Below are 26,995 nucleotides of genomic sequence, written 5' to 3'. Positions count from 1 at the left end.
GTGTATATATTTAGCTTTATGACACATTAGCTGGACCTCCGGCACCATCGTCATTGTTTTTGTCTGTGACAGAAGCAAGCACTTTTCATTGCTGCTATACATTTAAGCAGCTGCATCAAGAACAGTGATGAAGAAGCTCCAAACAAAGTGATAAAAAAAAGACTGCATGTCTGTGATTTCTCTGGAGCCTGCAGAGCTGACTGTGCACAGTGGAACGATGCACGAAGTAGCCAACGTAATGAAGAATAACACACTGTACACAACGCACGGATTGGCAGAGTGTGTTCCATCAGAGACCTCTGCAATTCTGCATTAATATAGACTAGTACAGGTGGTTCCACCTAGCCATAGGTGTAATTATTATGCCGCTATCTCCTACTGCTCTCCATTGATGTATTATTCAAAGTTAATACTGCCATAAACATTGTGTTCCCTCAGCTTTTTTTTTTCTCATAGAAAATTCTCCAATTTCACTGGTTCAGTGTCTTTTTTCCAGACGGAGCCATTAATTGAGATATTGCTGTCATTAACTTTTTCTTAGGAGTGGTATTCCTAACTTTCTGTGCCTAAATGAGTTTTCCACAGACAGAACTGGTAACTAAAGGTGTTGCTCCCACTGAGTTCGTGTACTATTAGTTTTTGTCCGCATAGGAAGCTCTTCTGGTTATCTCTGTTTTTAGCTGGGTTTTTTTTTGTTTTTCCACGGCAGTTTAAGTGATTTGTAAAAAAGCTACAGGCCGGTTGCAAACTTTTCTCATATGTAAAGAAAAAGGACATGGCGTGTTGAGAGCAAGGACATTATGAAACGTTCACATTCGCACTGTGACCCCAGGGCAAACACAAATTTTTTCTCCTAAGACTCCAGCTCATCCTGTCTTTCCTCAAGTGTGCGCGTGTGTCAGATTGACGGAACGAAAGGCTGGCCGACAGCAGCATGCAAATTCCTGCACTCCCAGCAGAACTTAAGCAAGCAGTCAGAAGATAAGCAAATGTTGAACCTCCCCTCCGAACAAATCCCTTTATTAATGCGATCAGTGAGCCATGAGACGATAAGAGTCACCTCCGATTGGTCTCAAAACACAAGAAAAAGACAGATTGACTTTGTCCAAAAGTTTGACCGAGCTGCAGACGCTAAAGGAATGCAAGCTGTATGTGTTTATGCTGATGCACAGCAGCCACTTACCGCATATTAAGATTACATAACGCGTCTGCCTGTAACCAAGGCAGCCATCAACCCGCCGGGCTCATCACGTCGCAACCGAAGGGAAGCGCAATGTTTGTCGAAACGCCAAACAAGAAGATTAAAGTGGGAGAGGTCACATTTGTACAAAAACAAGACACCTCCCTGTTGTCTGTCTCAAAAATGCTCCTCCACTTGCTCCTTCAGATCACCGCCGGTGATTTATGATGTGCATTGTTGTGCAAAAAAACACACAGAGTGATATACTGTGGTCCCCGAAGGTGTGTTCCCAGTAAAGCAGGAGCTGTAAGATGTTGATAAAATTCACAGTGAGGAACAGCCTGTCAAGATGCTTCAAGGAGACAATAAAATACAGTTGCAACGTGGAGAAAAACATCTCCCCAACTTTGGTTTTCAATCCAAATCCCATAAAATCAAGACAAGCAACAAATCCAGCATGTCCTGTTATGAATTTCAGATTAATCTTGCAATTATGCTTATTTGGACTAAACCAACAGAGAGGAGAAGGGGAGAGGGACTAAAAGTTATCAATTATTCCCATATCTCTTTGTAGTTTGTTGGCTTAACAATGTATAATAAGACACATTTTAAATTAGGTCATTCTGGCTCAAGAATTGAATAATGGTGTTGTCTCACGACGTCGTCCGGTAGGCATGGTTCAATTGGGTACCAAAGTTTAAATGTTTGTCAAATTATTAGCTAGTGCTATACGCTTTCATGCCACACGACATCAAACAATCCAAACCCTTTGAAAAGCTTGCTACTTCCTTGTCGGGGCTGTCGCTGCACCAGGAACCACTCAAGGAAACAACGCGAAAAACCTGGAAGGAAGACATTTAGTGCAACTTCCTTCTTCACAAAATGTAAATGAGAATGGAGCGGTGCCAGATCTCAACTGATGTAGGATTTCACTTTCGTATTTGGCAAGACTCGCACGATTGTTTTTGTTGTATTTACCCAGAATTCCCTGCGCTGCAGTCAGTTTCCAGCTCATGAAGCACTCTCAAATAGGCACATGGATTTTGACAGTGGTCAATAATAAGTAAGCTAACTGTAGGCTAGAATAAAAACTGTATATTTCATCACCAAATTTCTGAAAGACCTTGCCATAATAGTGGGAGTGTATGTTTATAATTGAGTAGGTATGTTTAACTTGATCTTGTCTGGATTAAATGACACGCAAGATTTGTTTTAAAACCTAATCCTTGCTTGTAAAACAAAGTGCAACTGCATTTTACATAATATTTGCATAACATCCATGTCCATCATGGCTGAAAGTAAACCTCTGGCCAGGACAGTATGTCCTCAAAGATTTAGCGTTACATTTCTAATCTTAAAGTCAACATTTTCATTTTGAAACATCGGCGGTTATCCCTCCGATAACCGGGCACGTTCAACCCCGAGGCCTGATCTTTGAACATCCCAAATCACAGGGGGGATACACCTGACCCACCTGCAGTTTCACCGCCGTGCTGCTCCCAGCAGGCTAAATGGCAGCTTTGAAGCCTGAGAGGATCGGATAACAGCAGCCTTCGTTTCTGAGCTGGAATAAAAAGTCAAAAATCTGCAGGCCTCCCAAATGAATTTTCACACCGCAAATATATATTAAAAAAATATAAATTAGATCATTACCATTCCCTGTTGTTTGAATCTTGTCATTGTCAGAAAATGTTTTCTGAAAGAGACACATTTTACAAAGGTAAGGGAAGAAGAATGAAATGCATTGACTACTTCACTGACAGATCATTTAGGTAATGACTATGACAGCACCACCACTTTACTGTTCTTGCTTAGTAGTTGTAAAGTACAGCCTTTTAGTGGAAAAACCCCAAAACTATCCAGACCCTTTGAAAATCTGAGAGCGACTGAAACGTATTAGATTGTAAGGAGACCTCGGCACGAACACACTCAAACAGAGACTCGTGTTTTCCTAGCCTGACACCAGGGCAGCTGACCTTTCCAGGGAGCCGTGTGGGAAACGGCTAACACTGCGGTCATGTTTACTGACATTGTATTAAATCACTGCCATCTCTGCATCCACTTCGCTCCGCTGTGTGCCGGAGGAGAGAGTGTCGCCGCCGGCCCCCGGGGCCGCTCTCACGCTGGAAAAGGGAGAGTGCGCCTCTGCCTTATTGATCAATAAACCGTATATGTCCTGGGTTTATTTTCAGCGGCTGGATTCGCACTTGTAAAGACACAGTCCTTGAATGTTTACCAGCTGTCTCGGATGAGGTTTATTACCTTCTCCTGCAGCTCTGCCACGCGTGGGTGGGACGTATTGGGTGGATATGCATATTTAAATGAATTTAAGGCTAAACATTTGTCAGGCTGCTTGTGAAGCTAGCAGCCTGACACTGGGGCACATATCGGTCTACATAAACACCTCACAAAGGAAGAGGAGTAAAACAGTAAATAGAATAAGAAACTAGGGCTCACTTTGGATTTATCTAAGACTAACGTCGAAGAGGAAAACTAATATTTACATCAGGGAAGCATCTTTAAAAAGAAAAATCTGCTTGAAGCTGTATAAAATGTCAAGTGGGGACAGTTAAAGTGTACAGGAGGCATAAAAATGAAAGAACAGATAAATAAAATACCAAAGACAGCTAAACTACAACCTCTGATGAGGGTCGTGTGATTTATTATTCAATTAATGGTCTGAATTAGAAAATAACAATCATCATAGAACTCACAGCCTTATCCGACTTGATTAAAGTCTATTTAAATGTGACTTGGGGAAATCTACTGAGCGCGCTCCATCATTTTGTTAGTCATAAAAGCACCTTTAGCAGCAATACCTTGTCATAATCCTTTTCTATATGACTTTATAAATCCCTTCCATCTCCAGGACAACATTGCCTCGAGCCAATTGGGTTTGAGAGTGTACGTTTATGCACGACCACCGTGGCATTTCCCACAGGCTAAGGTCTGGACTTTGGCTGGGCCACTTGAAGATACCTCACTCCACGGCAAGGTGCTCACTTTTCCAGTTTTTATGAGGCATTTATGCTGATATGCTGTGTTTGATCTCCAAACGTCTCCAATGTGGTCTTATAAATCCAAGGACTCCTCATCAAATCTAAAGCGGATGTTTTCTCCAGGGCAGCTCTTCAAAACAAGCTATACTTGTTCATTCTCTTTCTTGAATGTCATGCAATGCAACATTTAACACGCTAAATGAGGCTTACAGAAGCTGAAATTGAGCTCTTGGGTTATTTGGAATTTCTCAAAACATTAGATAATAATCATGTGGTGAATTTGTTTAAATTTGTGAAATATCCACTCCGGGAAAGATGGGAAACTGTTCAATGTTTTCGTGCCACTATTATTATTTTTTTTTACCAGAGAATGAATTTTGAATGGTTTGAAAATTACCTCAAAACCCTTCCCATCTTCTTGTTTATTACTGAGGATGTTTTTTTACGAAAAAGAAAGAGTTGAATTAGCATGAACATAAATTAGTGTTCATGGGGGAAGAATTGTCCCAATAGTGGCTGGTTTTTTTCAACCAGTGCTGTAAAGGTAAAAGCCTAAACAGCTTTTGTCCAGGATGTGTGGGGTCTGCCCTTATCTTGACCTTAAGCCTTTACAAGTTCTGAAGGGGAGGAGGTCAACCGTGATGATCATCTCTGCAGACCTATCTGATCGTTGTCGGACCTGTCCTGTCAAAGTAACCCAACTCCTGCTTTTAGCAAGAGCGGTCACAATTGTTGATCAACTGGGCTTCCGTAATTCTAGAAAATTACGGCAAACAGGGAATACTTAGGAGTTTTTTTTTTTCTTCATTAATGTGTTGACCATCATGAACATTTTCTTTTCCACATGATCGGACAAAATCATCATAAAAACATTTATTAAGGCCATAAAATATAAAACTACGCAAATTACAAAAAGTACATGAAGACGTGGTTGAAAGCTGCAATAATATTCTAATAAGTTGATTAAAAAAAATACATTGTGGCTTCCAGAATCCCTAATGTGCACCAGAGCATATCCACATCTTTGGATAAGACTTTCAAGTATTATCTTTTGGACGGTTTCAGCAGAACGCCTGATACTCACGATGCTTTAATTTATCCGTCGAACAACCACGATCACAATTAAATAAATCTGGCTACAGCAGTTAGAAAAGCGCTCTGGCTGTTTTTAAGTCACTACCAGCGACACACTTTGTTCAGCTCCGGTAAATTTGTAATAAAGTGGAGGACAAAAACACAAACGACCCATTTCTAGAGCAGGTTTTTTTTTGTGGCTGAGTGTTTGCCGGCAGGGCAACGTCAACTTCCTGGACTTTCTCCTGGTCACATGGCAACAGAGCCTGTGAAAAGAAACTGTTTCCTCAAAGGAGGCAGAACTATGACGTGAACAAAGTGTCTGGAGAAGGAGAACACGGACTCGAGTGTACAACATACGACCTTCACAAACTATAACAATCCTCCAGGTCCAGATGATACATCAGGTGAACTTCAGCATTGTCTAGCTCTTTAACTGTCATCTTCAAGGTCAGACATGGAAGGAAAACTACGCCTGTTGATGAGTCAACACTTGCTCACTCTTTAGGCTGAGCCATCGATGTTTTCATTAGGCCTGAATGACTCATAGGCTACTGTGAAATGATTAATTTCAGAAAAAAAGGGCATTTTGTGAAAAAAATGAATAAATCTTTAGAATAAAGCGGATTTATAAAAGAATCCTGCGTCTGAAAAAAGCATTTTGAAGTCAGACAAACTGTGGAGTAGCACAAAGCTAAAATAAATGGATGCAACTGACTTCCTGAAAGCTAAAAATACAACAAATTAAAAAAATAAAAAGGTTGTGCATTGTTTATTTGCATTTTGCCTGACACTACAACTGAAAATGCTGCTTATTTAACAACTTAGGTGGTTGCATTTTCACTACAGTATGTGTGGATTGGAGAAAGGCCTTGGCAAATTTAATACAGTTTAGCACCCAATTCTTGTTTTAATGACCACAATTTTGTGTTGTTCGAGCCTTCCTGGGAAATAAACAACTCAAATAATTCATTAAAAACACAGAAATGACTACATTTATTATCTTCATGAGCATATGTAAACCTCCGACTGGAATTTTAATTAGAGCCAAATGAATAAATGAAGGAAAAGACAGCTGGAGCATATGTTAGTGTCCCAAAAGTATTTTTTTAAAATGTCCTTTATGAGACAAAGAAACACATACGCTGGTGTCTGTATTTAACCCTGCTAGTTAAGGCACAGTGTGAAGAGCTGTTCAGTCTGTTCAATCAATAAAGCCTGTTTAAAAACGGATGCAAATGGATAGAAAATACTGTTCTCATTAGTTTATATCGATACTGCAGTTTAAAGGGGGGTGAAGGAGAGTGCAGGAGTTCATCTGAGGCCTTAATGATCAAGAACATACAATGACTTCCTACCGTATTCACACTTTGTCCCGGCTATTAACTTTAATGTGAGGCAGTAAGAATTTTCTGAGAGCTCAACGCAGCCTCTTGTATAACTGTATGAGCTTTGGAAATCTGGACACTTGAAACTTTGCTTAAATTGTTGTTTTGCCACAAAGTGTTTACCTCTTTTAAAGCCACAAGACAAATTCTCAATTGGATCTAGATCTGGACGTTGACTGGACCGTGCTTTCATGTAAACATTGCAGCTCTGGCTGTATATTTATTAGAGTAGGCGAACCCAGGTTTTCTTCCAGGATTCTCCTGTCTTCATTCATTTTCTCCATCAAGTTTACCCTATTTAGAGCTAGCATCCCTGGGGAATGATGCCGCCACCACCATGTTTTACAATAGGGATGACGTTACCAGGGTAATGTGCAGTGTTAGTCATGTTTTGTACTCATGCTGAAAGACTTCATTTTGCTCCGACCTTCTCCGAGCGTGCATCCACTTTCAAACACCTATTTCTTTGTGCTGCTTCTGTCAGATCCGATTCAAGAACAACACAAAAACGGCCTGTGAGGGACCCAAATGTAAGAGGGTTGTGAATACTTTTACAAGGCACTGTGATTTCCCTGACGTCCCTTGATGTATAAAGCCTTGCATTTAAAGATTCTGCAAACAGCATTTTAGTCATGTCATGCATTCCTCAGCAACGTACAGGAGGAAGGGGGGGAGTGATGCATCACCACTCTCCATCAATGCGCAGGGCTTTCCTCGGCTTTCCCTGAGAAAACCACTGGGGACCAGAGGGAAACGAGGAGGAGGAGAGGAAGAGGAGGCTGTGTGTTTCGGGTTTAGAGGGGTGGGTGGTGTAAATCCTGCACGTATATTCAAAATATCTTTTTTTAAATAAATTAGCAGACACGCAGCGGGTTGATCTTACCTGTGATGGCTACATTTGCAGCGTCAGACGAGTGGCTCGGCAGATCGTTGGAGTAGGAGCACTCCGAGCCCAGTACCGCATAGATGACGAGTCCACGTAGCAATACATTCACTACCATGTAACTCATGGTGGAAATCAGGACGGGAAAACGGGGGGATTCGTGTCCTGCGATGGGGGGCGGGGGAGGGTTGGCGGGGTTAGTTAATTGATTGCAAAACACACAGCAGTTAGCAGCCTTAACGTAAAGATGAATATTTGAAAAAAAACAAACAAGAAAAATCTGAATTAGGTTGTAACTGCAAAAAAAAAAAAAATGAATGCGGTGTCGCAAAAATAAATAAAACATAAACAAATAAGACACCTGTAATGAGGGGAAAAGCTAGCAAACAGGAAATGTTGATGGAAGGTGGGTGAAGAAGGGGAGCCGAGAGGCGCTCCTAATGGTTTCACAGGCTGTTTCAGAGGGGGGCCACCCCATGGCTAATTTTATACATTTAAAAATGTGGATTAGCTTACAAAATCACATGAAGCCTGCAGGAAAGCGCGCTCACTAACTGCGACGTTAAAAAAAATACAAAATAAAAAAAAATAAATAAAAACTCAGCAACGCACAAGTAGCGTTTTTTTTTTGTTTGTTTTTTGTTTTGTTTTAATCGAGGGGCTACAATTAGCCAAAAAAAAAAAAAGCGGCGATTTAAATCCTTAGGTTAGAGCTGTGAGTGGGAAGAAAAACACTCCGCGTACTTCCAAACACCGGCATATTCAGCCTCTTCGCGTCGAACAAGACAAACAACAACAAAAATCCCGGTAGCATCAGATATTATCCATTTCTCCGCTCCACTCCGTGTCGTCCTTCTCCGAGTTGGATGTCGGTCGCACACGACATCCGCCTACTTCCCGAATGAAGTTTTTAAAGTCGGCTCTGCGTGGCTCTCCGTGACACTGTATCCTCCCGTCATGTTATCAGCTGCTGCTGCTCGCCTGGCCGGCTGGCTGATGGGGACCGGCGGGAGAAGGAAGTCGGTATGCAAAGCGGCTCGACGTGACGACAAAGACGGGGAGGGGTGAGGACGGACGGGTGAGACGCTGTGGTTCGCCTCCAAATGCCCTCGCGTGCGTCTGACCAGGGCTTTTCCTGGGAGTGTTTGTACCTGCGTGGAGGTAAATTAAGAGCTGCTAACGCCGGGGGGGTTTTAGCTAATGGTGGGTTTACGTTAGCAAAACCACGTCAGAAACCCCAGAAGCCTCCAGAAACTTAGCGTGGTGTCTTCTTCCACAGTGAAGTGGAGGATGAGCACGTTTTTTTTTTTTTTTTTTTTTTTTTGCCGCCTCATTGTTCTCCTCCATCGCCCCGTCCAAGTTTTCTTCCCCCGACCGAGCGATCCCATTGGCTGGACTGGCCCGACATGGCAGCGTCTGATTGGTTGCTTCCAACGGCAGTCTCCTGTCTGTTTTTGAAGATGCTCCGCGCGGAAAACAAAAGGTCGTTGTTGCTACTGAGGGTTTGTGGATAAGACCTTGAAACATAGTACATTAGCCTCATGACACAGACAACATCCAAATAAAAAGTAGAATTTTATTATGATTATGACATCCCTAAAACAATGTACAAGTGAAATGGCTGCACGTCATCCACTGTCTTCAGTTTATCAGAAATCAAGAAATCCAACATTTTGTATCGTGCCAACGCCACAGCATTCACGCAGGCAAATTGATTTATTTGCAGGAGAGATCATTTAAAAATGTTACCAAAGCATTTTTAAAGTTTTGGTAAATCCCAAACTTTAGAAATGGTGCACGTTTCCCTTATTGAAAGAAAGGGAAACATGTATTATTCAGGTGCAGCACAAAACCAGTCTAGATGTTCTTTATCCTCTGAAATACAGGTTTAAAGTCATCTTTACATTTTACCAAGATGTTATGCCTGGAAGTAGTAACAGCATTTTGGAGTGACATGGCCAAGTCCCAATTTGAATCTGACAGGCAATCTGTGCAGGGGAGATAAAATATGGCGGAGGTAAAGAGGTTTTCCAATCTCAAATATAAATCGTCAAACTAAATAAACACGTAAAAAGCTGGTAAGCAGTTATTAAAAAGGGTTTGATTGTTGCATTTTTCCCCCCAGATTGATGAGCGTGTAAAATAACCATTACTTGTCATTTTTAGATAAATGTAAATACAAAATCTCTCTTTCAATATTTTAAAATACATACATTGTATTTCAGAGTGGACTGAAATTCTGAAGGCTTCTCTTCTTCAACATAATTTGAATCATTTACAGCTAAAACCTGAAGCTGACATAGGCTGACTGAAAAAATACAGATACACATTCTTTCTCTCTGTAGCTAAACCAGACCACATTTTTCTTTTTTTTTTTAGATCAGTGTTAGATAATGGATGGACGATAAATGGCAAAAAATTTAGCAAGAAGGGTTTTTAAAAATATTTGTTATATTTGTGGCCTTTTATTTGAATTTAGTACAAATTTGGTCAGCGTCAGGGCTAATTCTTTTAAATTGCATGGTGAGAATCAGACCACAGGACATGTCTCCAAAATTGATCTATGTGTCTGTGCATTTGCAAACTGTAATCTGGCTGCTTTACATTTCTTTTGGATTAATGGCTTCCTCTGCACTGAGTGGCCTTTCGGTCAATGTTGGTACAGGACTAGCTTCGACTAGCATCTTCACAAGGTCTTTGGCTCTTGTTCCAGGGTCAAGTTGAATATTTCCAATCAGAATTCATTCATCTCTGGGACATAGAACCAATCTCCATCCTGAGAGCTACGACAGACATTCCAATCGTGTCTGTGCTTGCATAATTGTTTGAACAAATAAATGCAGCGCCTGCAAGCATCCCCGCAGGGATAAACCAGAGTTGTTCAGCTTCAAAATTCTCTTCCTGATATCTTGGCTGGTTTCTTTTAACTTTCAAGTCTTGTCAAACAACAAGGCAGTTTGTTCCAGGTGTGGCCCTAATACATCACCAGGTGGGCCTCCAGTTTACTCAAGTGTGTCAGTTAACCTATCAGAAGTTTCCAATGCTATGACATCAGCACCTTGGCTTTCCCTCGTTGCTTAACCCCTTAGCTGTCACCCTCAAAATGCTTACAAGGAAGCCAATGTGTCCATGACATTGGCGTCATCAATCATGACAGCTAAGAAGGTTAAAGAGACACAAATCGTTTTGTATGTAAACTTATAATTTTGAAGATATTAATAATTGAATCTCTCTCATTTGAGACTTTTTATTCAGAGTACGTAAACTCCTGGTATCCACTGAAAGGGGGAAATGAGTTTTCCACTGGACTTTAATTAGAAAATCTAAGACGATCTGAGTACACTGTGCTGCACAAACATCTTCTAAGATCACTGTGCTTGATTCAAATTTCAGAAAGAAATCCGTCAACGACGGCCGGTGTCTGCGTGTTGATGGACAGAAGGCACGCTGTCCTGCAATGCAACGAATCAGCCACCAGGAGGGACTGCAGTGTGATTAAATCACCACAGCAGGTACATGTTGCAGGACCGACAGACTCGTGGGGCCCAAAGGAGGAGCATGACTGATAAAAGAGTCCGGCGTGGGAGTGCTAGTAAACAGGTGGCAGATGTAGCAGAATCCAGGAGGGCGGAGGAGGGGGAGAGGAAAGACGAAAGAGAAGAACAGCATAATTCGATACTAGCTTGCAGAGAGGACAGCAGGGGATGAGGGAGGCGGCCAAGAACGAGGGAATATGCTACGTGTAGGGCGGGGGCTCATTTAGAAATGATTGCAGTGAGCCTCCAGCATGCACTGGTGCCTGTCCAAACATTTATCTTGTCACACAACCCGACAGAAATATTCAGAGAAGAAGCACAGAGCACTTCAGGTGCGATTGCCTTAATAACCTTTAATTAAAAAAAAAAATAATAATAATAATAGCAATACAATTCTTTGCAGAACAAGATTGAATGGCAATGACTTCCAAACAATAAAAATTCATAATTTATAGTCGTGTAAAAAGAGAAAACGTTTCACCTCAATGTTGGCACTGAAGGTGCTAAACATCCATAAAGTGTGTTGTAACCCTTCATAAATGCAATAAACTGCATGTAGACAGTAGCTTGTACATTACACAAACAGTACTGTTATTTACAGAGTTCTCCACACAAACTGCCCCTTAACCCATACCCAGCAAGGGTAGGGTAGGGCTAAAAACAAACAAAAATAAATTCTCGTTTTAATGTTGCACCATAATCTCTCACAAAAACTGTAAAACAAAAAAAAATGTAATTTAAGCTATTTATTTGTTGGGGAAAATTGTATAACTTGAGAAATAATTATTTTACTTCTCAAAAGATCACAGGTATTGCACTGGCACCCCCAACAATTCCTTTAAAACACATGATAATAAATCATTCTTTTAATTAAACTTATGTAAACTTACCATTTCTTTTGGCCACTCTTGAAAATGGGTAAGATAAGAGAACATGCCATTTATGTAAGAAATTAACTGGAGCCATGTTATTTGATCAGATGTACCAAGTGGACCTGGCAATAACAAAATAATGACGATTAAAATAACATCTTATGTCCACTGTTGAGCACAATTCATTAGGAGTGATGATCTGGGCCTGTTTCTCTTTCAAAGGCGTTGGAAATCTGGCCTAAAACAAAACGTTAAAAACCCTAGGAGACTCAACTAGGAAAGGGTCGTCATTGTGTTTTTTCAGGCAAAATAATAATCCAGATTATATGGTCAAAACAAGACCATATAAAACAAAAATAAACCTCCTAGCATTACAGAGCTAAATGAGGATGAAAGAGGTCCCAACCAAGACAGACTGCATGAAAACAAATGCACTAAAAGCTTCCTCTCTGTGTATATAAACAATAGGCAATTAAAAGAATGCTGTGAGATTATGCCACTGCAATTAAACAGGAATTCATTTCAAGATTGATTTGTGGATGGCACTGTAGTTCATGGCTTTTTGCAGGTTTCTCTCATCATGCTGAAGCAAACTAAGATGCCAAATCATTCATCAGTAACATAAGGATCTAACAGTTTAATAATAACAAGCAGGAGCCGCTGGGCCGCATAAATGGCAAGAACTAATTAACACTTCATTAGGGAAGCACGGAGACGCCGCTGTCGTTGCGTCTCCTTGCATGCTGCCGTTGCGGCACGATTACTGCTTCATGCAACTCACCTCAGCTGATCGGAGAACTGCCGCGAGGATCATCTTTCCCCCGGCTTAATGAGGCTGGCTTGGCCTCGGGATTAACTTACATACTGTATGACAACTAATACCATCATAAAGGGAGAATACTATTTATAGGGCGAAAGGTGCGTTTGGCTTTTTGCTTGAACTAGATGAGGTGTGGCCTCCTGGTGTCACTTTTCATTAGTCAGCTTGTCTTCGTTGTTGTGCAACGAGAACCCACCCAGAACTCTTGAGTCTTCGCGTCGGCGACGTTCAGATGGCGGTGGCGAAAAGAAAGATCTGGATGAGCGGTATGACCTTCAGAGTGGAGAGGTCGGCGAGGACAGCCTGCGGTGCGTTCGTCAAAGAAAAGACAAGTCAGACAACTCTCTAACAATCCGCTTTAATATAGACATAAAAAGTTGAGTCAAACGTCCACAGAGGACAGGAGAGCAGCACGATGATCTGAGATTCCCACCCTGTCCTTTTGGGTTCAGTGGGGAGGATTAAATTTAGGGACACGATCATGTTTAGAAAGAGGGTTTAAAATTTCAGCACTGGGCCCGAGGCGCTAAATATAAAATAAGAAGCAGTGTGTTATGATGATATCTTCTCTTAAGAAGGGCAGGTGGGAGAATTTGCAAGCAAATGGTGCCCCCTAGAACTACTGCCCTCCACATAATGCTGCCGCTTAACCCCGTCGTCATCAAGGGGTGAGGAAGGCAAAAGGGTGGCGAGTCACATAGCCTGCATTCAGGGTTACACTAGCAATGTAAGGCTACACTTAAGACGCTGTAAAAATGGTTGTAAGCACAAACAAAGAGGTCCTCCTACACCGGCCTGGGTGTCAGAGGACATGGTGAGTACTTGTCGACGTGCTGGGTGGGGTGGGGGATGAGAGGGTGGAGGCCCCTCTGAAGCTATTTCTAGCTTTCTAGCTTGTGCAACCGGGGGAATAGGCTCCTCGTTTGAGACGCACCTGCGAGCACACATGTCTAAAAGCGGGACAGACAAACCTCAGCTGAGGCCAGCGAAGTCACCTCCATCAGGTTCTCAGCGCGGAAGGCAAACACCGCCGCCGCAAGAACTGCAGGGTGAAAGAGACGGCATGGTGGGAGAAGAGGGCAGAACAGCATAGTAAAAGTCGGGAAAGATGGGAGAATGACGGGTGGAAGTAAGGGTTCGGGATGTACCGACCTGCAACTACCTCCAGCGAGTCATACCCGAGGATTCGATCCCAAAGAAGGAGCAGCTGATCGGTGGAAAGGTATCCGGAAAAGGCCCGGACCATCCACTTAAAGGCAATACGCAACCTTAGAAGAAAATATGAACTCTTCAGTGACACTTTAATGTTTCTAATTGCATCCGCTACCTCTCACAGTAACGTTTATGATTCCATAGTTAGAGAAAAAAATCCATAGAGAGAAAAATGTAATTCATGCCATAAACACTAGATGGCAGCAGCTCATAAAAATCAGAATGCTAATAGTGACAACAGTCTCTAGGGATACTCATGTCTCTGTCTGCAAACTCAGATGCATTGGATGGAAAGGAAAAAACAAGTGCATGTCACAGCAGATTTTTAAAAATTAAAACCAGGTATTATTTGCCTTCAGATACTTTGCATTAGCATTTCTCATAAAATTTAAAATAACAAAGAGTAAAGTTTGTGGTTGTGATGGGCTAAAAGTGTGAAAAACAGGGCTTCTGCAGGTTTCACCATCTCAGACTGAAGACTTTTTAAGACCTTTTGAAGGAAAGCATGGGTTTATTAGCAGCTGATAGGCGGTAGCCTCAACTGCCTGAAGTTACAGAACATCGTGTTTGTGCACGACTCAAACTTTTGCCTGATAGAAAATTCCCAAGAGAAAAATAAACTAAACTGAATATACAAGATTAAATAGTCTGGTTCGGCAAAATATAAAACCTGTGGATGTCGTATTTCGGGTCAATGTCGAACATTTTCTAATGAATTTAAGATATTTTAAGGCCTTAATTTTAGAAATATAAGACTTTTTAAGAATGCACAGACACCCTGAAAAAAGGTCAATGTGTATTCATAGTTTTGCACTGTAGATGAGGCACATATAATCACAGAGGTGAGATGTCGAAGTATTTTAACTCACGGCTGAGCACCGATCTGTCGAAGATGGTAAAAGAGCTGAGGAAGGTGGGTTTGGAGTAGCCTCTCAAACTGCAGGCACAGGGACACTATGCCCTGCAGCAGCACAAAACAACAACATAAAGTCAATTCATTCACCAGGTAGAGTGGAGCTGTTAAGACTTTTACCCAGAAAACGCTCGTACTGAGAAAGAAGAAGAGATGGAGTGCAGCCTAAAAAAGTAGCGGGTGTACATTTCCCGGAAGACGCTGTAGAGTTTGGACGGCTCGTTGTACAAGAAACACAAGGGCGCCACTGTGGAAACATCCACAAATTACAACACACATGGTTGTTTACTGGACGTTTCGACTTGCATCAGGAAAAAAACATGAGTTTGACACAACTCACCATACATAGAAAAGCCGTGGAAGGGGATAACGCCTGAGTAAGTAAAAATGCCAGCTGAGTGAATTTTCTCTGATCTGATTTAAAAACGTTCATGCCAGAACGTGAACTCACCATTTGGAGGATAAACAACAGCATACTCTTCGTCTCCCACTTTCCCTGCAAGGCAGGCAGACAAAGGCATTGAACATATGGAGTATGATCACAGTTTTAGAGACAAACATGTCCTTCAGCCTGTATATAACAATGGAAAGGTATCAAGTGACCTCACCGTGCAGGTAGGATTTAGGCGGAGTGGCGCTGTTGTACTTGAAGTGCTCCAGGACGGCAGTGTCCCGTGAGAAACATAACAGAACCTGGAAAGAAACGGAGCCGGCTCAAAATCTGAGGTGAACAACGATTTCAAGTGGAAAAGAGGAAAAAAATCCACCGTTAATATTTATCCCGCTTGAGCCAAAAAATCCAATCAGTTCATATCACCACTTCATTGCCGTTTCTTTGGGTAAAGATCAAAATTTTCCATAGAGTAAACTCAACGCTCCAAAACAATTGCTAAATCACATTTATTTTTCATATCGCAGCTAATATTTAATGACTTCTTCATGATTGTTTGTCTTTCAGATCATAGGCATGCTTGTGTAACTGTGGGAGGTGCCTCATCAAATAACACAACAGCTATGTCACAAAGTTAAGAATAACAACCATTCGAATATACATAAAAAAAACATCCACTAAGAAAACATGTCTTCTCTGAACAGTTCTGGGAAATCACCCTTTTGGATTTTCTTAAGAAACCTTCCACACTTTCTCTTGCCATCTCTTAAGTATCATTTTGACATGAAGTGGATTCTTTCACTGCCTAGTGAGTCTGCCATCAGTCAACACTGACAAGGATGCAGAAGCCTGGTCTTTGATAAACCTGGCCCGGTCATTGGTTTGTCACCAAAGAGCACGGCAAACAAGCAGCTGCCGAGTTAACCTGCTTGGCAAGAGCAGAAACATGTTTATCGGATGAGCGTCAAAGACAAACAGAGCAGCCACTAACAGAGAAGCTGCTGACGCCTGGTTGGAGAGTACAACAGCAGATAAAAATGACTGCTGTCACACAGAAGGAGTAAACACCAAGGGTGGCCAAAAAGGAAGATGCTGACAGTGTTATCTAGTGAAACAACAGAAGAAGAAGAAGAAATGCTAATGTATAAACACTTTTGACGAACAAGAAACACTGAAATCTGTAATAACAATTATATCAAAATTGTATTATTTGTTTAAGGAAAAAATGCCAGAAGGGTAAATAATGAGAAACTGACTGTTTCATAAAGAAGAGAGCTGACCTGATAGAGGAAATCTTCAAACACAAAGTAGTAGTCGTCGTTACTGGCGGTGAGTTTGACATCCTGTTGAAGCAGAGGGTTTTCACAGATCTATTGACATAGAACAACTTTCTGCACCTTTACCGTCAAATATATCCTGCACCTTTCAGGTGAAAACAAACAAAGAAAAAAGAACAACACAAGATACATGTGTATTGTATGAGATAGTTTTGCAGCCTTTTGTAGCCTCCATGCAAACTACTGTTTTAATTAAAGGACATACACACTTTGCAATTATTTATGATGCTGTGATGTTTTTACTATCACAAAAATCTGTCTCATTTCCACAGATGTGTGTACATTTTTCAGTTCCACTGTAAGAAAAGCAGCTCAGACCTAAACCCTGTGAATGTACACACACACACAGCAGGAACTTAACATCCAAGGCCGAGTCATTCAGAGGAATGTGTTTATGAGAAGACAAAAAAAAAAAGCATTTGCTAAAGGCGTGCCTACGTTTCATTTACTCAGAGGAGAATGAGCGTTGACCAGCTCACCTTGTAGATGAGGTTATCTACCAGCAGGTTGTGTTGGATCACTCCAGCCCTGAGCTGTTCATAGTGCATCATGTCCTGAAAGGGCAAAGACTCAGTAAGTTTTATTTCTCCTACCATCTAGAATGGTCATTATGTTAAACTGAAACGAATAGAAACAACTTTTAAGAGAAAGGTGAGCAAAAAAAAAAAAAACCAAAAACCTATATATATATATATATATATATATATATATATATATTTATTTATTTTTTTATTTTTTTTTTTTTTTTTGAAAACTCTCACTTCCTTTACAGACACTACTAAATTACGTCCTCCCAGTGACTGTGATGACAATCCGGTTAAATCGAGCACAAATAGAGAGGGTACCGTGTTTCCGTGAACATGCTTAATCTCTAACGCGTCTCCGCTTTCAGACAGCTTTTCACAGATGAGCCAAACGGAGCAATAAAAATGTTCTCAGTGACACTTTCTGAGCGTCTTGACGATGCTCAGCGCTCCGGCTGCGAGAGCAGCAGCAGAGAGCTGAGGGAGGAAACTGGAACAGCTGGAACTGGTACTGTGGACCACATTAATGACCAAGTTTAAAAGGATTCTGCTAAAATACCAGAGAGTCCCATCAGTTGCTAATCCAGGAAAAAAAAAGAAATTAAACTGTTGAGATTCCATTTTTTTTTTATTTAGTAATGATATTGTCATGAGGATCCTGTTAGCACAATCCTTTAAGAGCCTTAGTCTTTTCTCTTCAGCTCTGACCGCTGGTTTTCTGCCAGCTTGATTTAGAGTCATGTGAACTGTTTTTGTTTTGATTTAGTCAGTTTGGTTTTGGATCGTTATCCGTCCGAAAGACCCAATGACGACTGACTTTCCGCTTCCTGACATAATCCAATTGATTTTTCACTTAAATTTTTAAGGTATTCACTATAGTTCGTGCTGCCACATAATCTAGTAACGCCAGCCGACCATTCAGAAGAGAAATGAGCCCACATCATCATAGATCCTCCACCATGCTGAACAGTGGTCAGGAGATGCTTTTGGACCAGGGTTAAGTAATAATTTTTTTAATGAAATTGTAATTCAGTTTCAGAAGCAAATCAGTCAACAGGTCTATTTATTCATACCCCAGATTTAGGTTAAACATGAATTTTTAATTTTGGCAAAACATTTCTTTTGACTGGAAGTAATATTCACACTTTTTGCAAATTTCCAAAAAGACAGACTTTTTTTTTTCATTTTATTTTATTTTTTTTGGTTCTGATGCAGTAACAGAACCAATCGCTGATTCTGATGTATTTGGTCCCGTAATGCTTGGTTGAAGATTGGCCGTACAGACACACACCGAGCAACGTTTGCAACCCTCTTTGATGTGCTTTGCGCTCCAGAGCCCTGACCCAATCAGGCCTCCGACCCCATACAGTATTTTCCAAACCAGGCCCCTGCAGGTTATCCTGGACTCTGGTGTTTTGCCACACAGGCAGACAAGCAGAACTGTTTAGGCTAAACCGAGCGAAAGCATTTGATCATCCTAACATTTGTACACACGGGACAAAACGAGGCCAGTTAAAATAAACACCGCGGCAGCAAACACACAGATTACCTCGAATTTATCGGTCAGCTGGTTTTAACTTGAAGTGAATGTATCCAACTGGAGATAGACAAAAATTTTATGAAAAAAAAAAAAAAAAAAAGAAGAAGAGGGAAACAGAAGCAGCTGAGAGGAATTCAAGTTGTCGGGAAACAGCTCGGGAAGTGGGCCAGTTATGCAAGTGACCCGTGAACTTGAGTGTCTGTGCATCTGCTGCCGTACCTGCAGCTGGTTGGTGGAGTTGAGGATGAGGGCCCACAGGTCTGCCCGGAGCCCGGTGGGACAGCCCCGTCTGCTGTACTGCTGGGCCGCTGCGCTGTCCTGCTCCACTACAACTACACAGAACGCAATCGAAAATAAGCAGGAATGTAAAAAAAAAAAAGACGGGAACCGACTCTTTGCGTCGTTAAGTTAATGCTTAAATGAGGCATTAATCCATTCCGCATAAAACAAATCAGTATAAATCAGCATTCATACATCCTAAAACTTTTCACATTTTTACAAACACAATATTACACATTTCCTATAGAGCCACATTTGACTGCAATCAAGCTGTAAATCTTGTGGTGTGCTCCAGTAGAAGCTACAATTTATTCTTTGCAAAACAGCTCAAACTCAGATTGGACGAGGAACATCTGTGAACGCCACTTTAAATCCAGATTCTCAGCATAAAACCTCACTTGAGTGCAAATTGTAGCCCACTCTCCACCTTCTGGCAGTTTATTTCTCCTATAACTAGTACATTTTTATCAATATTAAAACATTTTTGACTATATCTTGCTGAACAGTTACCTGTAAGTAAGATTTGTAAGTAACATTTAAGTTTGCAGTTGTAATGAGAGTAAATGTGAAATATTTAAGCGGTGTGAATCCTTTGGCGTGCTGCTGTTGTTCTGCTAACATCCTGTGCTTGAACTCTGCTCCACTCGAACAGTTTAGCTCGTTATCACTGCCACATGAACACAACACAGTCTCGCTTTAAAGTCAACAGAAAACGGTTCCTGTTTGACTTGCTCACGGTCCTCCAGCAGCACAGATGGGAAAACGAACATCTGCACACCTTAAATCAGGCTTGTGGGCTCACTATTTCACAGCCTACAAAAGCATAAACACCAGAAACCACGATCTTCATATAATTGACATAGTTGCACAACTTTCTAGAGCCCCTCAGGCACATTTTAATAACTCTTCGGCTCGCCCACTCTTCTCCTAAATCTACATTGTAACAGTTGGCCAAAACACACGTCCCTCAGCTTAAGGTGCAGGCCAGTTGTAGCATAAACTAACGCACTCCTCGGTCCCCTAAATTTCCTTTTTGAAGGCACTTAACACTTGGCCTGAAAAAGAGGCCGCAGCCCAGAAGTCAAAACAAAGCCAACTGAGGGCTGAAGCAGCAAGTGGAGGGTGTGTGGCACTGTATATAAAAAGCACAGCCTGTGTTCTTAAGGCTATTGATGCTTGATCGGTGTCCATATTAAGCTTTGTGTTTACGCTGGCTTCATGGCATTGGCTTTGAGTGTTGCTTTTACTGATTATGGAACCTGAGAAAAAGATTTGTCAGTGAGAGAAGTAGGGCACTTGTTCCTGCCATACCAATGTATATTTTCAGTTTCTAAATGTTTATATGACCAGTAATGGATATTTTTGGAGTTTTAATTGAGATGTTTAGGAAGACCTTTGAAACAAACTCAAATGGAAAGAGAATTTGCTCCTTCCAACAAAACGTCATGAAACCTTTTAGATGCTCCTTTCAAAGGTTTTAATGAAACTTTTCTCCGTCAATCGTCTCTAGTCCAGTTTTTGACCATTTTCACAGAAAGGCTTTATTTTTCTATGTTGTACCACCGAGCCCGGATATTTAATCATTCAGCCATAAAATCTAAAACTAAAACTCAAGGAATGAGCAAGAGAAAACAAAGGTCTACAATGAATTAATGGCACATGGATGGAAAGATGTAATGGACATAGAAAAAGAAAGGGAGGAAAGGACTCAGGGGGGGATTGAAGAAAAGGTACAAATAGAAAGCAAGAATACAAATAAGGAGGAATTGAAGAAAGGAACGACACACACAACATTTAAGCAATGGTACAACGGATAAAATCTGGAAATACAAAGATTATCTATACTCTTATTTTCTTTCCTAAAGAAGACAAACTAGTTTAGGAAAATTGTAGGATTTCCTAATCTGGAAATCCCAATATTTTCCAGACTAGCAACTATACATTCAGCTGATACCAAAGAACAATTCTGAATTTCTGAAGTAGTAGGGCTGCATAACAAAACGAAACAATTCAAAAAAAGCACACACATGTACGCTAACCTTTTTTGCCGATCTGAACATAGTCATTTTCAAACAGGTCTAGAGGAAAGAGAGAGCAGAACAGATTAGATCAGCGCTGTTATCGGTCTGACTTACAAACACACAGACAGCAGAGGCCATTCTATTTAAGGCATGAACGATAAACTGGAACAATGTCAATATCTGGACTTCATGAAGATGCTATTTGAGAAATCCCAGACAGCCAACAGAGACGCACACACTGATATACAGCCAGCGAGGTTTACTGGTGGGTGTGCGAAGCTGTTCAATGGATAAACACGCGTATTTAATCACAACAAGAAGGATTTCTGTGCCTGCTTCTTATAGCTACTGAATGATGAGAGGGAAAGCTTCCCTGCCGTCACGCAACTGATCAAATTGCTGTTGCGTGAAAAATGTTTGTTCATTGTGGATTTGTCAGACAGTCGTGAATCGTTTTGCTTCCTGTAAATACCTGGATGGACGTGTGTGAGGTCGTCAATCCCCAACTGGCCGGAGCTCAGGTTCAGCTCTGCGTACGCCTGTCTCTGTGAGCAGATAAAAAAAGAAAGCTGTTTCCGACATCATTTAGTCAGCTGCTTTAATTGTGCCAAAATGCATTTGTAGTTCAGTCAGTTCGTTTTATCCCCAAATTTCATCATTGGCTCTTACATTTAGAAAAGCAAATGCTACCAACTATTCAAAATTCATTCAAAAAAAGCCTTCCAATTAATCCAAGGTTGGGAAGATGTTATTCTAATTTCTTGGGTGGCCACCAACATGCTGAATGAATTTCCTAGCTTGCAAACACAAAGCAAAGGTTCCTAATTTCCTCTATTTGTAATAAGTAAACTGGTTCAGCTTCAGTTCTTTTTAAAAGGAAAATCAACTCTGCATGGAAAAGAGACCAAGTGGTGTTTAGTTTTTGAGTGAAGAAGTAAGTTGTTTCCTTCAGTGGTTCTTGATTCAGCGCCACCGCAGGCAAGGGGGTGAAAGGGTTTTTCAAAGCGATTGGATCATTTGACATAGTGCAGCATGAAAGCAAACTGCACCATATAAAAATGTAACAAATGTTGCAATTTTGGTCCCCAGTCAAACTAAGACTACCAGATTAGCAGGTGTAAAAACACCGTTAGAGATGTTATCCACATGCCACTCAGTTGTTCTGCCATACCATTACGAATACAAACGTGAAGTAGAGCTTCTACTGGAACTTTGAGCTGTGTGCTTTGACCAGACAACACTAACGCTCAGCATCAAACACTTTGAGTGGTCCTGGGGTCAAGCAAAGGATGACGACGTGGCTGGAAATCTAAAAATTAAGGCCAAATCAACACAGTAATGGTTCAACTGAAATCAACTTCCAGGTTTGTCACAGTCACCAGAACTGGTCAGAAAACAAGATGATCAAAAACTCTCTGGTGGAACACAAAAACTTTTTATGCTCATTTGTTCATTAAAATGTATCACTGCAAAAAAAAAAAAAAATCGTTAGAAACATATAATAATGTGATATATACCAGCTGTGGAATATCTCGGACGTTGAGGGGAACCTGAATGAGCCCCCAGTGGCTCCGGGCGCTTACGTCCTCGCAGCTGTCATGGTTGGGGTTCCGCAAACTGATCAACACCTGAGTTGATGGCAATAAAATTTTTTTTTTTTTTTTTAAAGTGAAAAAGTACATCTCCAAATTTTCAACATGACAAAAATAAATCATCAGCAGCAAGAAATGCGATTACCTCGAGAAAGTCTTTCGGTGCATAAACAGGCCTGAAGCGACTTAAGTCTGCAACAAACACAGAAACAACTGCTTTGCATTCTGAGGGAGAGTGCTTCCATTGTGGCGACATGATTGTAAATTCATTGCAGGAACAGGGAAGGATGGAGTTTAACTTTTGGGATGGAAGCAGGGTATTGCAGCCATTACCTCAACTCTGTGCAAGAGGTCTGGACAGCTTCTATACTCGCAGTCCACAATGTTTACAGCCAGAGAAGGGGGACATCCTAAATGTTATTATATGTCCCTGAGTTGTGATAGCACTGTTAGGACTAAAAGATTGGCCTGCTCTCTGGAAGGGAGCTGGCTTTGAGCAACAAGGAGAAAGGAAAGAGCTAATAAATCCAAAATTTAACAACAAAGTACACTGCCTTCCGAAAGTGTTCAAAACCTTTAACCAAAACCAGCGCATTTGATCAGGTTTTAAAATCAACTTTTTATGATTCCGGTCATGCACTCAAAAGTCTCCTAATCGGCGAATAGCGTTTGCCAATGAGTGATTTTAGTACAATTCTAGCTGTCCTGTGAAGATTCTTGAACATTGTGAAGACCAAGGAAATAAGCCCAGAAAGACTGGAGACTGAGTGAGATAGACAGCTACAATGAAATAGTCCAGATCAAAGCATATCAACGTGCCAGAAACGGCCCAGTCAAAGCCCAGAGACAAATACAATTGAGGATAGGCAGCGAGAGTTTAAAAAAAGGGGCAAAATTTGCTGTCTGTAACTACGGTATTCACATCCGGTAGATGCATATCAAAAACAGACATACATCCAAGGAGTCTGCAGATTTCACCAACTTTGCTTTTTTAAATTAATTTAAGACATCTTAAGGCTTTAATTTTAGATACATAAATGTAAAACTTTTAACAGATGCAGATACCCTGGACATCTTTTTACTTAATCACTGTTCACCGCTTTGTCTTGACCTGTCATCTAAAATCCCACTAAAACCTTTGGGGTTTATAGTTGGAACCTTATAGAAAACATTGAATTAATCTGTTTTACTTTTGCAAGTCACTGAACTCTGCCTAAGACGTTTCTGAAGTCTGAATATTTTAAGTCTGAGTAAAGCAATAAGAATCATAATCGATGGACACATTCCTCATTAACAAGCCAGTCGCTAGAAAAACCTTGGCTCTCTTGGATAAATATAGCTCACAAAGCAAACACAGAAGTAGTAGATCTGGTTCTGTACAACATGGCAAGTTGTTAAGCTGATGCTAAATGCGCCAGCCCATGCATACACATCAACACCAATCCGTCATAGCGGGCAGATGAGTGCAGGGGCCAAAACCCTGGGTAATGTCTGCAGACCTGGTTCATCCGTGCCCATCTCGTTCCACTTGTTGGTGAACTCCTTCTGCTCGGCTCCGGGCCTCTGTGGGAGCAGGAGGGGACAGCGGGGTCTTTACAAAACAAACAGCGCGCGGACCGCAGAACACAGATCTTGGCTCTGTTTAAATACAGTTGTGTGCACGTAAAAGAACACGGAGATAAAAAAAAAAAAACGACAGTCTGGTTACCATCTGGCGAAAACAAATACAGCGTTACGAGAGCCTTTCCACTGGGGAAGTCTCTGCAGTTTAGCGGTATTACCTGTGACGGGCCGCGTTTTCCCCTACCTTACGGGCCAGAGGCACTCCGAGCTCCGTGCTCATGCTGTTCAGGCTTTTCAGGATGCGCTTCTCCCAGCTGGCCTGCGCACACACATGCAGCCCAAAAAAGGGTTTTACATCTCTGGGAATTAGCAGACGAAAAAGACAAAGCAAACGAGAGGAAGATGGAATTCAAAGGAGTGACGGAGACGAGAGGAGACGCACTGACCTGAGCTTTACGCATGTAGGCCAGCGGCTCTTTGAGATGCTCCAGTGGAGCCGTGGGATGGCTCGGAGGCAGCTGGCTGCAGTGGGGAAGCGCAACGGTGTGATAAAACGTTGACTCCAAGAAAGACTGACAGCTTTGATAATTTGATGCAAATGGAACGCTATTCAGAAGTAGAACGAATTCACCAAATAGAGAATTTTTTTAACAGTAAACTCCCCCCACCTACACCCCGATCAGAGCTTAAATGACACAGAACAAATCTCCACTAGAAGTGTTTCACTGAGTTCGCTCAAGGCATGCTGTATGACTCAAGGACTCAGTGCATTAAACACCGTACATCCTATTGTAAACACCTACAAGGAGCTCACAGGGCTGACTGCTGGCCGCCACACGGAGCCGTTAGTCAGTAACTGCCTCAGGCTGATGTCTGAGACTCCAGAGAGCAATGAGCGTCACTTATCCGTTCACATGACGGGAGGCGCCGTACACGTATGTCAGAGAAATTTATTACGTTTCAGCCAGTTAGCCTGAAGTTGCATACCAGATAAAAATGTAAATAGGAAAATATAGATGAGAAACTGTCTCCTAAACACTGGATGCGAAATAGTAGTACAACCTGCTCAAAAGTGTAAATAGGTGTTACTATCACACTATAACACTAACAGTGAGGAATATGAATAAATTAAGAATATAGTAATATTTTTATATTTCTGAAAAGAGTGGCAGAAAATTACTAAAACCTTTTATCTGAACACAGGTGTAAAAGAGTGAAATCTGGTAAATTTTTACTGCAGCTTTGAAAGCAGATTCATACTTGAATAAAAAAAATGTTCAACTGTATTTTGATTACGTTATGTTAGATTTATGTTATCACAGATGATTTCTTGGAAAATTTAAATTCTTAGTATATCTAGAAGCTGAAAATCAGAAGCACTTTCTGCTTGTGGCTGCAGCCTCTTTTTACTGAAGCTTCTACGTGTAAATGTCCAGTTATGTGTCGATTGATTACAGGACGTAGGAAATGCACATTTCTAGTAATACTGACCACTCAAATCACTTTGCACTTCAGCTACTTTTACCTACCGACACTCACAAACATGCAGTACGATCAGGGTGAAGTCTGTGGCCCAGGGGCTCATCGACATGTGACACAAAGAAGCTGGAATCGAACCTACAGCCTCAAGTATACCAAACCAGCTGCGAGTCAGAAATATAAGAAAAATATCTTTTTAGTGTTGTGAAAGAGTTTTGTGGGGAGCAACAATGGCTGCGTTTGTAACAATGGATTTTAACTCTATATATCTCACTTGTGGATCAGGGCTATTTTTTTTGTTGTTTGTTTGTTTTTTGGGTATTTTCTCCCCAGACACAAATCACTGGAGATGTTCTACATATTTACTCAAATATGAAAAAACAACAGGATGGATGGATCTTACAGGCAACAGAGATTAAAGTCTGCAAATAAAGATGTACACATCCTATTTTTCTTTCTCCCCCACCCCCCAACTATTCACATCTGAAAGACATTTCATTCAGATCTGACTACATCAGAACCTTCTCTGAGCAATAAAAGAGGTATGCAGCAGAATAGGGGACCAGTATTAGAAGATGGGAATGACCCAAACTGAGAGTCAGATATATTGATGGAGAATGAGCCAAAGACATTCTCAACAACATGTGTTTGTTTTTAAAGAAGTTGAAAATATCGCGGATGACGGAGAAAAAGAGCATCCAAGAGCCTGGATGCAACCTCAGTCCCAGCTGGATCCTGGCAGCTTGTTTGGGAAAAGTGTTTCGTGTGTATATGCATTTGACTTACATGTGAAGTTCTCTGTAGATGGCATTCTGCAGCTTTCTCTCCCAGCCTAAACAGAGACGCGTGTCCGGACATTCGTCATTCTGTCGCTCTTGTATTAAAGGCGTGCTGTGGCGTGGCAGCAGGTAGCAAGAAAATAAGCCTTAACCCACCTGATGTTTTCAGAAAACTGCGCACGTCTTCCTTTAGCGACTCCAATCTTATCTCAGGCCGGTGTAAACAGTCCTAAAAAGGAGTTTCACGGTTTACAATGAAGCTGAACAAGAAAGAAAGGCAATAAAACTGCTTATCACTCAAAAACTGCACCACACAGCGGCAGCTAGCTCCGCATCTTTAGCCGCCTGCTAACTGACTCACTTTAGCTTGCCTCTCTATCTGAGAGTGTAAATGGCTCCCTTTGAGACGCTGGACGACCTGGGCGATGCTCAGGGACACCGCGGTGCCTTCGTCCATCCTCCGGGTTCACCTGGACACCTCGCACGGCCCGCTGTCAGGAGACGCCGCGGCTGAGCTCTCAGCATCCCTCAAACGGCAGCCGCGGCAGCGCCAGGCCGTTCCTCAGCAACCAAGGTCGGTGCGCGAGAAACAAACACCCGACACTTTGGTTCC

General features: G+C 41.5%; 2 protein-coding genes across 6 annotated transcripts in view; both read right to left on the bottom strand.

Moving 5' to 3' along the window:
- Positions 1–8,823, bottom strand: part of stim2b (stromal interaction molecule 2b) — a 43,193-nt gene extending 34,370 nt beyond the window's left edge. For 2 of the 5 annotated variants that reach the window (XM_055060241.1, XM_055060242.1), the window contains exon 1: positions 7,525–8,823. In XM_055060241.1, coding sequence (XP_054916216.1) covers positions 7,525–7,870 — 346 coding nt within the window. In that variant the 5' untranslated portion in view covers positions 7,871–8,823. The remainder of the gene's footprint in view (positions 1–7,524) is intronic. The other 3 variants (XM_055060244.1, XM_055060245.1, XM_055060243.1) reach the window with 3 other exon arrangements.
- Positions 8,824–11,402: 2,579 nt separating this feature from the next.
- On the bottom strand, positions 11,403–26,967 carry tbc1d19 (TBC1 domain family, member 19). Its single transcript, XM_055060246.1, has 21 exons — positions 26,744–26,967; positions 26,539–26,611; positions 26,390–26,435; positions 24,571–24,646; positions 24,369–24,443; positions 24,061–24,124; positions 22,707–22,753; positions 22,487–22,597; positions 21,442–21,514; positions 20,988–21,026; positions 18,889–19,001; positions 17,085–17,159; positions 16,549–16,611; positions 15,486–15,570; positions 15,329–15,373; positions 15,218–15,250; positions 15,015–15,124; positions 14,834–14,925; positions 13,905–14,020; positions 13,724–13,794; positions 11,403–13,055 (listed from the first exon to the last, which is right to left on the bottom strand). The coding sequence occupies exons 1-21, from the start codon at positions 26,837–26,839 to the stop codon at positions 12,981–12,983; spliced, it is 1,578 nt and encodes a 525-aa protein (XP_054916221.1). The 5' UTR covers positions 26,840–26,967; the 3' UTR covers positions 11,403–12,980.
- Positions 26,968–26,995: the final 28 nt, after the last annotated feature.

Source organism: Poeciliopsis prolifica, unplaced genomic scaffold, assembly GCF_027474105.1.
Source record: "Poeciliopsis prolifica strain line A6 unplaced genomic scaffold, Auburn_PproV2 SCAFFOLD058, whole genome shotgun sequence".
In the NCBI taxonomy this organism is placed as follows: Eukaryota; Metazoa; Chordata; class Actinopteri; order Cyprinodontiformes; family Poeciliidae; genus Poeciliopsis; species Poeciliopsis prolifica.
This window is presented reverse-complemented; position numbering and strand designations above follow the sequence as displayed.

Coding starts and splice junctions, on each gene's coding strand:
- tbc1d19 (XM_055060246.1), bottom strand. CDS start 26,839: ATGGACGAAGGCACCGCGGTGTCCCTGAGCATCGCCCAGGTCGTCCAG. Junction 21,515..22,486: donor TCCGAGATATTCCACAGCTG/GTATATATCACA, acceptor ATCTGCTCACAG/AGACAGGCGTACGCAGAGCT. Junction 13,056..13,723: donor CTTCGCTGGCCTCAGCTGAG/GTTTGTCTGTCC, acceptor AACGCACCGCAG/GCTGTCCTCGCCGACCTCTC.